This window comes from Canis lupus, chromosome 15 (genome assembly GCF_003254725.2).
Source record: "Canis lupus dingo isolate Sandy chromosome 15, ASM325472v2, whole genome shotgun sequence".
NCBI lineage: Eukaryota > Metazoa > Chordata > Mammalia > Carnivora > Canidae > Canis > Canis lupus.
In genome coordinates this window covers 11,952,543-11,966,122 of record NC_064257.1, presented here as the reverse complement: position 1 = coordinate 11,966,122, position 13,580 = coordinate 11,952,543, and the positions used below count along the sequence as shown (strand labels likewise).

General features: G+C 39.4%; 1 protein-coding gene across 11 annotated transcripts in view; it reads right to left on the bottom strand.

Annotated features, from left to right (window-relative positions):
* Positions 1-13,580, bottom strand: part of LOC112642495 (BEN domain-containing protein 5) — a 1,368,880-nt gene that overhangs the window by 477,863 nt on the left and 877,437 nt on the right. For all 11 annotated transcript variants that reach the window (XM_049094507.1, XM_035699097.2, XM_025420152.3 and 8 more), the window contains one exon: positions 5,302-5,518. In XM_049094507.1, the coding sequence (XP_048950464.1) occupies positions 5,302-5,518 (217 nt within the window). The remainder of the gene's footprint in view (positions 1-5,301; positions 5,519-13,580) is intronic.

Genomic DNA, 13,580 nt, shown 5'->3' with positions numbered 1-13,580 from the left:
CAAAAAAAAAAATAATAAAACATGGAAAAAACCTTTGTGGTTTTCAGTTGGGCAAAGAGTCTCAGATGAGAATCCAAAGCATGATCCATAAGAGAAAAAATTTGATAATTTAACTTCAAAATTTAAAACTTCTGTTCTTCAAATGACATGGTTAAGAGAATGAAATATAAAGCACAGATTAGAAGAAGATATTTGCAAAGCATGTATCAGACAAAGAACTTGAATTAAAATAAAGAACTCTCAAAACTCATTATAAGGACACAACATAGTGTTTTTAAGTGAGCAAAAGATTTAAAATGACACTTCATTTAAGAAGATACATGAATGGCAAATAAGCCCATGATGAGATAATCCACATAATTAGTCATTAGGGCAATAAATTTTTTTGTGTATTTTTTATTGGAGTTTGATTTGCCAACATATAACATCCAGTGCTCATCCCGTCAAGTAGGGCAATACAATTTAAAACCACGATGAGATACCACTATATACCCACTAAAATGGCTACAATAAAAAATATAGATAATTCCAAGTGTTAACAAGAACATGGAGAAACTATAACCCTCCCTCTTACCATTGCTGGAACACTACTAACTTGGAACACAGTGTGACAGCTTTTCTTTTTTTGACTTTGAACATGAACTTTCTTATACGACCCAATGATTCCACTGCTAGATATCTACTCAAAAGAAAGTGGATCACATGTCTACTAAAAGGTATGCATATGAATGTTCATAATATTATTATTCATAATAGCCCCAATCTGGAAACAATCCAAATGTCTGCCAACTAAAGAATAATAAAAAAAAAAGTGCTATATATCTTTTCAATAGAATACTATTCAGCACCAAAAATGATCTACTGATACATGGCACAACATGGCTACACCTCAAAAATATAATGCTAAGTGAAAGATGCTGGATGCAAAAGATTTCATTTATATAAAATGTTCAGCAATGAAATTTATAGTGTTAGAAAAGATCAGTAGTTGCTACGGATCAGAATGGAAGTGAGGATTAACAAAGGAACTTTTTGGGATGATGGAAAAAAGTAGATGATGTTCTAAAAGTAGATTGTGATGACAGTGTAAAACTATAAATTTACTAAAAATCATAGAACTGTATCCTTACAATGAGTGAATTGTATGGTATATTAATTATACCTCAATATGGGTATTAAAACAATAAGAAAAAAAAGATCTTTCCCATAATATATTTATCTTAAATGTCATATTGCAGCATTAATGCATGTTCAAAGGGATTTTGTTTGGGGAAGTTAGAAGGGGCCACCAGTGAACAAGAAAATAAGATTCCACTTTGGATGACATAATTAGTAGCAATAGTAGCTATGGACATGGTGATTAATAGTTCCAGCACTATTCAAAATCTTGCTTTCTGCTCACTTTCCCTAAGATGTGGATGTTGGCATGTTTAGCCTTCCCACTTATAATTATCCTCCCTCCAAATTGGAATAAGGATTAACTAATTATAGTGGTGCGTTCAGACATGAGCCATACCAAACACCCTGGTAATGAAGAATTGTCCTATCTGGAAAAGTATGCCAGAAAGCCTTAAAGTTGCATCTGCTTTGACGTGCAACCCACAGAGTTTCCCTAAACTAGTTTAGCCAGCACAGGTACACTCTGTGCTTCCATTAACTTTACTTTTTTAAGATGCTGCTTTGGATAAGGTAATCCCTTTGCCAAAAACCTACTGAGGCTCTTAGTTATTAGTCTGATATAGAAAGCATCAGTGGTCCATCAAAATGCCAGGATGTAGTGTTAGAAGCCACGGGTTTCAACCTTGTCTCTAATATGAATTAACCATGTTGTTTTAGGTAAGTAACTTATTTTTTTTTAGCCTTAGATTATTTATTCTCCAAACTGGAATAATTTTGCCTACTCTTTTATGTATAAAAGATAATATACATTTAGTACTTGACCCCACATCTGTGTGTTAAATTTGAATAAAGGCTATAGCTCTAGTTCCTTTCCCTGCCCCCTCCTCACAATTCCTTAATACGACAATTAAAGCTTTCTAGAGTTAGTCCCTAATATTCCTATTTATCCCCATCTTCTACTGGAAGATTCCCAATACTAAACAATTATCACCATGCAATGACTCTGGCTATATCCTGCCATCTGGGCTGCCTTCTCCCCAACTTTGCATTTAGTATTCCTACTCATCTTTTAAGACTCAGCATAAAGCCTATCTTCTCCCTGATGGTTAGTCTGACCATTACTTTTCCAAATAACTTATGAGATCCTTAATTATATACTTAAAATATTATTTCTGTCTGAATATGTCTTATTTCCTCAGGTATAGAATACATTTCTGGAAGTACACCAAGATTTGTTTTATATCCCACAGTGTTCCTCACAAGGCCTAAAGTAGGACAAGGGTCTCTACTTGTTGTTTTGTTTTGTTTTTTCCTGAGGAGTTTCAAAGAATAATTTGAAAACATTATTCAAGTCCAATTTTTTCATTTTGTAGATGAAAGACTTGTTCCCAGAAAGGGGAAGTAACATTCAAGGTCAGATGAGTAATTTGGTATTAGTGTTGAAAATGGAATTCAGGCTTCCTGTGGCAGAGACTTCAGGCTGTCCTTCAAAACTGTCCTTCAGTTCTCCTACATATCTAGAGGACTACCAGTTTTTAGCTGGAGACATGGTCACACAAAATGAAGACTTCATGTCTCAACCTTACTTTAGAGAAAGGTGGATATGAGTTCTATGAAATGGAATAGAAGAGAAAGTGCTATGTAACTGCATCTTCTCCATTCTTCCCCTACTTTCTTTATCCTGCTTCCTAAAACAAAGATCTGATGGTATAATTCCATCCTGGATCCACAATGAATTCATCCTTTCATTCATTCAACAATTCATTTAATAGCCATTCCGTATGCACCTACATTCTACTTGGCATAAATCTAAGAAGGGGTTGGGGTGGACACAGGAATGAAATGTACAATTCTTGCTCTTAAGATTAAAAGTCACAAGTATTACACGAACTTCTCACTGTCTTAATTCATATCACAATTCATATCTGGCAAACACTCATCTCCTTTCTCTGACAGTCGCATCTCAGATAATCTTACTATTTCCAATAATAAATTGTCGATTAATCTACGTGTGCCTAATATGTTCTATTTGCTTTTCTACATTTCCTCTCTGCCCTTCTCCACCATTTTCTTTGACCAGCGTGGCTTAATCTTTACTTCAATGGGCTCTCTTGTCCTCTAGCTTCTGGTTGGGTTGGTCAGTAGGGACCCCGAGAAGGAAATCAGAGGAGAATAAGAGAATGAGTTCTATGTATTTATTTTTCTCAGTTCCCTCCCTGTGGGGTCATCTCAGGCTAACTTTATGCCTTAAGTGAAGGTCACTGATCCACTCGAGGTGGCCTGCTACACGACTCTCTACTATTGGGTTCTGGTAATCATTTCTTCCCTTTACACCCTTTGGGCTGTTACTAGCCCTGGGGAAATAAACTATACCCTGTGGTTTTCCTACACACTGCCCACACCTTGTAAATAGCCCATTTATTAAGCCTTCCTCAAATTATCCTAATGTGAGGCTGCCATCTGTTTCCTGCTAGCATGCTGACTGATAGACCATGTGTCCCAATTCTCAGTTTGAGATATACAGGCACCAGATACCCATGGCACCCACCAGAAGCACAGTTAGGAAGAGGGTTTAGTGAAGATATTTAGTAAAATCTTATACAGAATCTCAGGCTATAAGAATATCATCATGACCACTAGATTTTGAGAACGGATTGGACTCTCAGGTACCTGAGCCATATACAGACTCTCTCTATTTCTCTCCTTCTTTGTGTATCCTGGATTAGACTCTGTCTTTTAAGCAGTCTAGTCTTGAAAACTTTTATTTAAAGTGGGACTCCCTTCAAGGTGGAACTCACAGTCACTGGGAAGAATCCACTTTTCCACCAACACATCTCAGAACCTCGAGTACATATTATCTGCCAATGCCACCAGTATTCTCACTTAGGATCTTTAGAGTAGTCTATATACTGATTTGAGAGGCACAATCCACAATTTTTGAAGAATAAAACATAAAAACAATTTATCACCTGCTTATTCATTACAAGTAGCTGAAGTATCATTGGCCACAGAGAACAATGATAGGCAGAACAATGCACCCCTTTCCAAAATGTCCAAGTCCTAATCCCAGAAAACTGTGAATCTGTTACTTTACATGACAAAAAGGACTTACCAAAGTGATTAAGTTAAAGTTCTTTAGATGTAGACACTATCCTGGATTATCTGGGTGAGCCCAACATAATTACAAGGATTCTTATAAGTAAAAGAGGGAGGCAAGAAATTCAGTGGTAGAGTGAACTAAACGATGAACAAGACATTCGAAAAATGGGTGGCCTATTTAAAGTCCTTCCCTTCACCACAACCTCCCTTATTATCGGAAGCCTCGCATTAACAGGCATGCCTTTCCTTACAGGATTCTACTCCAAAGACCTGATCATCGAGTCCGCTAACACGTCGAATACCTAGCCTGAGAAAGACTTAAGCTATTGCTGGCTTTGAAGGTAGAAGGGAATTACAAACTAAGAAATGCAAACAGCCTCTAGAAGCTGGGAAGAACAGGGAAACAAATTCTCTCCTGGAACCTCCAAAAGGAATGCAGACCTGCTGATATCTTGATTTTAGCCCAGTGAAACCAATTTCAGACTTTCTCTAAACTGTAAGATAATACATTCGTTTTGTTGTAAGCCAGCAAGTTCAAGACCATTTGTTAAGCCAGCAATAGGAAACTAATATAGAATAATAGAAGACTGAAATCTCCAGACCTAGAGAACTACACCTGGAAAGGAAGAAGGGTTAGGAACTGATGAATGGCAGAGACAGAGCACATGGTGGGCAGCACAACCAAACTGTACACCATCTGCTAATGTGACTGCAGGCAAGCTGAATTCATTAAAAGACAGAGGTTTTGTTTTTTGTTGTTGTTGTTTTTTTTTATCTCAGAGGTTTACACTCATAAAATGCTTTCATGCCTTCAACATGCTTGTGACACCTAGTAGGAGCCTCCTTCTTTTCTCACTGGATTTTCTGTATTTTGTGAGAGAGCACCATCAGCTTCAATTCAGGACAGGCATCTGCCTCATATCTTATTCTGTGACTTCCACAGAGGCAAAGAATGGTACAATGAAATTAATTATTAGAAGTTCCAGAGCATATGCTAAAGCATCAATATCCATTATTTCCATTCTATAAAAACCCATTGCTAAGCTCCTCCCCCAAGGCTGCCTGGTTCTGACTCGGTCTTACCACGCTCTGACCCAGCTGCTCCCGAAAGAAGTAGTCCATGTTTCTCTTTTGCAGGCCGTCAAGGTAATGCTGAAAGCGCGTGTATGTATATGGGTAGCAGTAAGCAAATTGGTAAATATCTTCCTCTCGGTCAAAACAAAATGCAAAGGACATCACATAATTCTTCCTATGGTCTGGGCACCGGTAGTAGTAAACATTTTTAGGTGGCAGCCTTTGCCTGAAGGATACAAACAAAAAAATATGGACATATTAGACAATCATTCAAGCTTCAAAAGGTAATAAGCAGGAAGAGAAAAACTGTAACATCAAGAACTCCTCCTAGTGCCTGGGAATAACAACCACACCATCTATGGTAAAGAAGAGACCAAGAGTTGGCAGTACTTTGTTCAAATTCCAGCCCCATCCTTTACCAGTTGTTTGGACAATGCAAATTTAAAAGATGAACAAGTTTTAGTCATTGTTTACTCTTATTTTGAGCATTTATTTTATGCCTAGGCATTGTGCTAGATTCTTGATGTATAATGGTAAATAAGACTGGCATGTGTTTGTTTTCATGGAGCCTATATTTTGGTGGGGAAGCAGTCAATAAAATATTAAAAATAGGGATCCCTGGGTGGCGCAGTGGTTTAGCGCCTGCCTTTGGCCCAGGGCACGATCCTGGAGACTTAGGATCGAATCCCACGTCGGGCTCCCGGTGCATGGAGCCTGCTTCTCCCTCTGCCTCTCTCTCTCTCTCTCTCTCTCTCTCTATCTCTGTGTGTGACTATCATAAATAAATTTAAAAAATTAAAAAAAATTTTTTTAAAAATAAATATGCAATATAGTTACAGACTTTAAAAGTGCCTTGAGGGGATCCCTGGGTGGCTCAGCGGTTTGGCGCCTGCCTTTGGCCCAGGACGCCATCCTGGAGTCCCGGGATCGAGTCCCACTTCGGGCTCCCTGTATGGAGCCTGCTTCTCCCTCTGCCTGTGTCTCTGCCTCTCTCTCTCTCTCTCTCTCTCTCATAAATAAATAAATAAATCTTAAAAAAAAAAAAAGTGCCTGAGGGCAACTGAAGACTGATATTTTACTTAAATAAACAGGGGAGGCCTGCTTTTCCTAGGGAAGTGTATTATAAGGCTTGTATTATAAGGCTAATTCAGATCGTTTTAAAATAAGTTAATATGCATTATAAATATTCAAGGAGAGGAAAGAATACTCAACATTCATTTAAATTATTATTATTTTTCTACAGAGCATTTCATGACACTAATTTTCCACAGAAGCACTTTGGGAAATACTACTTCAAATACACTGTGTAGGCAAATTTTGCTAAGTCATCACGCTCATTCTTCACAAAGGAACTCCTCTGAAAACATATACATGAGAAAAGGCAAAATGTTCCAGTCATAATTCCCAGAACTTCTTTACATTCATCCCCACCATAGGCTCACTGTACCCTCTCATGAATGTATGACATCCAAACCATTCACACTGTTTCCCTGCAGTGAATGCCTCTCATTTCTATGTCTTCAAAATTCTGTTAATCCTACAAAACCCATCGCAAACTGTGCCTTTTCTATGATCAGCCATTGACAATTCCAGGCCTGTTCAGCTCCCACATTTTGCAGTAATTCTTGATTCTTTATTGATGGCTTCCTAAGTCTCATCCACTAGGATCAGTTTGGAAACTCCTTAGAGGCAGGTATGTTTTCTTTTCTTTCTTTTCTTTTTTAAGATTTTATTTATTTATTTATTTATTTATTTATTTATTTATTTATTTGAGACACACACACAGAGAGAGAGAGAGAGAGAGAGGCACAGACGCAGGCAGAGGGAGAAGCAGGCTCCACGCAGGGAGCCCGACGCGGGACTCGATCGATCCCGGGACTCGAGGATCACATCCTGGACTGAAGGCAGCGTTAAACCGCAGAGCCACCCGGGCTGCCCAAGGCAGGTATGTTTTCTTGAGGGTTACTAGCACAGTAGAGGAAGGATGCAAGGCTCACCTGTAGGGGTTTGGCATTCAACTGAGAAGCCAAGAGACACAGGAGCATGTGGAGGACAGTGTGAGGAGGAGGGTGTAAGTGATAAGGCTGAGAAAAAACAAGATTGGTTCCAGGTACAGCAGCCTGAAGAAAATTGCTAAGAACTCCCAGAGCATTATAACATGCAGTTTGCTGCAGAATCTCACTTCTACCCTGGTGTCCTTCTGAGGTTGCCTCAGTAGCCAGAGTGGGAAGTAAGGCTGTGGGCTTCCTGTGGAAGAGCAGAGGTTACAAAACACTAATTCTGTACATACAGTGGCTTGTATTGTTTGCCTGTTGCCCTGGGTCTTATGAATCTCACCCAAACATTAATGAAAAGCATAGAAGGGGGCAGCCCAGGTGGCTCAGTGGTTTAGTGCTGCCTTCAGCCCAGGGCGTGATCCTGGAGACCCGGGATAGAGTACCACGTCAGGCTCCCTGCGTGGAGCCTGCTTCTCCCTCTACTCGTGTCTCTGCCTCTCTCTCTGTCTCTCATGAATAAATAAATAAAACCTTTTTTTTTTTTTTTTAAAGAAAAGCATAGAGGGGAAGAAGTTAAGGAAGGAAAAAAGGAAAAGGATTGAGGGAAGAATGAGGGAAAAGAGAAAGGAAGGAATGAACAGAATATGCATAGTATGGGTTGTTTCTCATTCAGTACCTGATTTAATCCTCACAACCATTGGGTCAAGGTGGGTATTATTCCACTTTGCCGATGTGGTCATGGAGGCTCATAAAAGTTAAGGAACTCACCCATGATCTCAATCAGGTAAATGATAGAGCTGAGATTCAAATTTATTTCTGTCTGATTCCATGTGCAGTACCTAGAACACTCCTCCATAATCCTTCTTGATAAATTATGAACTTCTGGCATTCCAGATATGAATGTGCACAAAAGCCAGGAGGCAAGAGAGAACAAGTAAAATGTTGGAACTGAAAGGAATTCATCATGGCTGAAGCACAATGAGTGAGAAGGGAAATAATGAGAAATGTGTCTTAAGATGAAGGCAGAAGCCAGACTAAATACTTAAACCAGGTTAAAGTATTTAAAAATTATTCTGAAGTCACAGGGTACCTTTCAAGTAAGTGAAAGAAGTTAAGCATCATGAGTGTGCCAGTCCAAGGAATCGATGATAGTGGTCAGAAGGACAGAAGAAGGATAGTAGCTGCACAGGTGAGAAGACAAGACAGATTTGACTGTATTAGAAAAAAAGGGGCTGAAGTGATGGGACATAAAGTCTAATATGGGTGAGAACCTGCAAGTGCTGAAGAGGACAGGATGGTATAGAGAAGAGCGTAAGCAACAAAGGAACAAGGCTTTGCACATAAATGCCAGTGGTAGTATCAAAGGCCACCTACTGGATGTGCTTGGGCCACCAAAAGAATCCATTTGCCTCCTACTTCCAAAACCACCACAAATAAATATTCAGGTTAACAACAGTCTTCTTGTAATGTAAATATAACTTTAAGACAAGTCCCTCCTAGGCATTCCTCATTTCTTTTTTTTTTTTTTTAAGATTTTATTTCTTTATTCATGAGACACAGAGAGACAGAGGGAGGCAGAGACACAGGCAGAGGGAGAAGCAGGTTCCATGCAGGGATCCTGACATGGGACTCGATCCCAGAAGGCAGCGCTAAACCGCTGAGCGACCCGGGCTGCCCGGCATTCCTCATTTCTAACCAGATTGCTACCCTAAGCCTTCCTATTTTGAAATGTGGGGGCTACCCGTTATGAGACAAAGAAATAATGGCCTGGAAGATGCATTGAGAGTGAAAAATCATCTCTTCCTGATATTTCTGTAAGTGGAGTAAGAGAATGAGCAGCTCTGGAGAGGGAAATGGAGAGAATAATGGCCTCCATATCAGTGGTCTTACTTCATTGTTTTATGTAGCAAATATTTGTTCAGTATCATGCACCAAGCATTGTTTGATTAAGAGAAGAGGTAAAGGAATCAGTGGACTAAAAGCCAGAGAACCCAACTGAGATTATTAACTATGAAGCTGAGTTTCAGAGGAAAAACTGGAAAGTTCTGGATAGAGAAGGGAACAATGGAAAACCAAGACCAGACCAGTGCAGACAGGAGGGTATAGGTGATGGTCTACATTTGTGATGCGATTGAACATGCAAGAATGTGAGGCTGTGGGATTAACTAGTCTTGGGGTTCCAGATTTGCATTCAACAAGAATGCCAGTTGAAAGTGGCCTTGAAGTCTCTTACCAGTAGTCAGTGATACTGGTTACAGGCTCTGGCTCACTGAGCTGAGCGCAAGGTGAGCATGTCTTCATACGCTAGTGATTCCTACAGTGATAGGCCCCTCGGGTTATGATGCTTCTGTTCTCAACTCTTCATTTACTAGTATATCCGATCAGGGTCCATGCTTTAAATTCAATCACTCCAGTTTTCTCCAATTCTAGCCAAGTTTAGCAACTTGACTCTGAGAGCCTGCCATCTCCACCAAATTTGATTATGTGCTATCAAGAGAATTCATCTAAGGCCTGCAGCTGTCCCAGCTCCTCTCCTGAGTGGGTCGGATGCCTAACCTGATTTACAGACAGAGTGAAGGTAATGGGCCCTGGGGTAATCATTCAAGGAAGCTGAGATGCTGCTCAGGGCTTAGATTTTCTAGACCCTGCTAAGAATATAAATTAAAATCTATTTGAGAAGAGCTCAGTAGGCCAAATTCATGAGGACTTTCAAGTAACACAAAGAAGAGAGGAAAATAAAGCTGGGACTAAGTAGGAAAAATGTGTCTCTCATTTGTAATGCACTTCTGGTTTTTCTCTTATTTTGCTTATCATGTTTTTACTATGTCTCAGGCATCCTGTTAAATGTTTTATATGCATTATCACTTAAACTTTACAATAAACCCATGAGCCAGGGGTTATTAACATCCGTTTTACATGGACAGGAAAACTGAAGCTCAGAGAGGTAAAAAAATTCCCTGAAGTGGCAGGTTTAGTAACCCACAAAGCTTGTATTAGATGCACGCTAGTATAACTCCGAAGTCTGTTGCTCATAACCCTGTGGTACCATGCCACTCTCCTTTTTCCCCTTGTCATCCAGCTCACAGTCTTAGTTCTATTTCCAGAAAAATCTGCTCTCTTGCAAAAGACTCTTGAAATAACTCCCTATCCTTATATTTTGGTTTGGCCCACAAGGCTTCCTGAGATTGCCCTGTGATCTAGTATCATCAGCTATTTCTTCCTCCTTGAACCCGGTATTTTATTCATACTGTGCTACTCACAATTCCCTAACAGAATTTTATGCCTTTCCTCCTGTACCTCTATGGAATCTCTCTGTATTTGATATTTTTTTCCACTTAGACTGCCTTCTTTGCCATCTTACCTACTTGGTGAACTTCTACTGGCATAAAGTAGATTGTCAATAAAAGCTAAAATATTTTTAAGTGAACTAATTAGTTAATGGACAAAAGAAGGTATAAATAAATGTTTATCCTTGAATGTACTTCTTCTCTGAATCCTTCTCTGTCCATTCAGCTTTCATTAATTTTTCTCTACTTTGACATAATAATATCAAAATAAGTTTTATAACTTGGTATGTCCCTTAACAGTGAACACCAAAAGTACATGGAGATTTCTTCAAAGAAAGTATTGGCTTTTTGAAGGCAAGAAGAGTGTCTCCTTTTTCCTCTCTCTCTCTCACTAGAAATGGCATAGAAAAGTTAACAATACTTGCTTGTTTTATCATAGGAAAAGAAGACTCATCTCTGAAGATAAATGGTAGACATCATACAGGAGTAGATTTTATCTCAGTATAGAGACCCTTTAGCATTCAACTGAGGAAAAGAAAAAAGGCCCAAGTTACAGGGGAGTGCAAGCATGGGAAGTTTTATGAGATCCCATCAAGGATAAGTTCCTATACTTGATGTTAGGTTAGACAAGGCAGCCTTCTGATTCCATTTAATACAGATCATCAAGATATCAGTGAAAACAATACAATAATGATGATAAGTTATTATAATCATAATTCCTAATATGTATACATATTATTGACCATGTACATAATTTTAAGTATATTATGAAGTATTAAGTTCTTTAATCCTCACAACTATCCTCTGAAGTTATTCCTATTATCCCAATGATAGGATGAAAATGAAGATAGAGTCAAGAATGATTGTTATTTAAAAAAATTATTTTTAAGATTTTATTTATTTATTTGAGGGACAGTGAGAGCAAAAGACATCACAGAGGGAGAGGAAAAGGGAGAAGCAGACTTGCTGCTGAGCAGGGACTTCGATGTGAGGCTTGATCCCAGAACCCTGAGAACATGACCTGAGCTGAAGGTGGATGCTTAACTGACTGAGCCACTCAGGTGCTCCAAGAATGCTTGTGTTTTTTTTTTTTTTTTTAAGATTTTATTTATTCATGAGAGACACACACACACACAGAGAGAGAGAGAGAGAGAGAGGCAGAGACACAGGCAGAGGGAGAAGCAGGCTCCATGCAGGGAGTCCAACGTGGGACTGGATCCTGGGCCTCCAGGATCACGCCCTGGACTGAAGGTGGTGCTAAACCGTGAGCCACCCGGGCTGCCCAGAATGCTTGTTCTTAAGAACCATGACTCCCCAGAAAATGTCGTAAAGGAACCAGTTCAACAATGATCCTGCCAGAGATGCAGAGATTCAAGACCTGGAGTGTGTGCTTTCGGGACTTAGAAAACTAAAGGCTGATCCAGCTCTTGGAACAAAGCATCATCTTGGGTCCATCCTGACGGCTGAAGAGGGCCTCCACATGTGTGAGGCGACCCTGTAACTCACATCCTCAAATCTAGTCAGGCATGCACATATGAGCAAAGCACACACACACACATTCACACACATGCATGTACATACTGAACAAATTCACAGTCATACTATATACTTCTCTATTATAGCCTCTTTTTTTTTTATAGCCTCTTTTTCATTATATCAATTTGAAAAATATCTTTCTCCACCATTAGATTGAGCACCCCATTGTCCCCCCTTGAAGGCAGAACCAATAGATTGTTCATCTCTGGTTGATAAGCATTTTCAAAGCTTTGCATAAGCTTTGAAAATGCTTATCAATTGGGTAAATGAATATATTTGTGAGTGAACTTTAAGGTATTAACAAATTTCAGCTATACCAACAGATAAATATTGTGCTCTCTCCATGTGAAACTGAGTCATGCCCTGAATACATTAGGTCTCAAAAACCTTCATGCCTTTTAAAATGGTTTTCCTTCTTTCTGCAATTGCTGTTCTCATACGTTTCTACATAGTATACCTCTATGTAGAGAAGCGAAATCCAGCTCAAATGACATTTCCTCTTTGAAAGCTTTGTCAGCAACTCCATGAACTAATTTCTCTAAATACTAATTGCAGAAATTGGTGTATTTCTGTTTCATCTCAAAATCCATAGCACTTAGCATAGTGCTTGGCCCTGAAGAGAAGCTCAAAGCATATCTGCTGAATGAATGAGTGAGTGCATTTAGGACTGACTGAATGAATGAATGATTCCTTCTCAGTTACTATCCTCTGTGATTTCTCTCCAAACTATCAGTCAAATTCCGGTGCATCATTTTGGAGATTAGTAGAATACAGAGGAAGCGAAGGAGCCCAGGGCCTAATGGACTACATCAGCCTCTCTAAAACAATAGCATTTCCTGCCCTCCTCCAGAACCCTGAAAGACTGGAGCCCCAATTTTCTCTTTAGTCTAGCAAAAAATATGGATATGGATAGCTGAGTTCTGATCCCACATTCTTCCTAGACACTAGACACAATTTTTTTCTTCATATTGGCAGAAAGGAAAAATAACAAAGAATTTCTTCATATTGTGAATTCTAAAAGAGGTATGCAGAATGAAGTCACTCAAATACTTCCAAAGGGCACAACATATATTAAGCACCACCTGTAAACCAATAATTTGCCACCTATTTGATGTACCTATTACCTGACTGATGAACACATATTCTCCCCACCACACAAGGCTGTGCTCACTGACATTCAGCCAACAACTGCAATTGCACAGTCTCTTCATTCTCCTTCTTCACTGCTCCAGGGGTGGGAAGTAATCTGGCATTCAGTTTTCCAGGTATATTTCAAATTAACCTAAGACTTCATCCCTCTTCCTTTCATAAGGGCAGCTGAATCTCCGGTTTGCCATCCATGCTAACATGTGGCCTTTAGTCTACATTTAGCTGGAAAAACCTTGACCACCACCTGGCTTGAGCCAGTTCGCCCCTCCTTTTCTTCTCTGCAGTCTGGCACAGCCAGGCAGCTGGCATAGATGCCCAC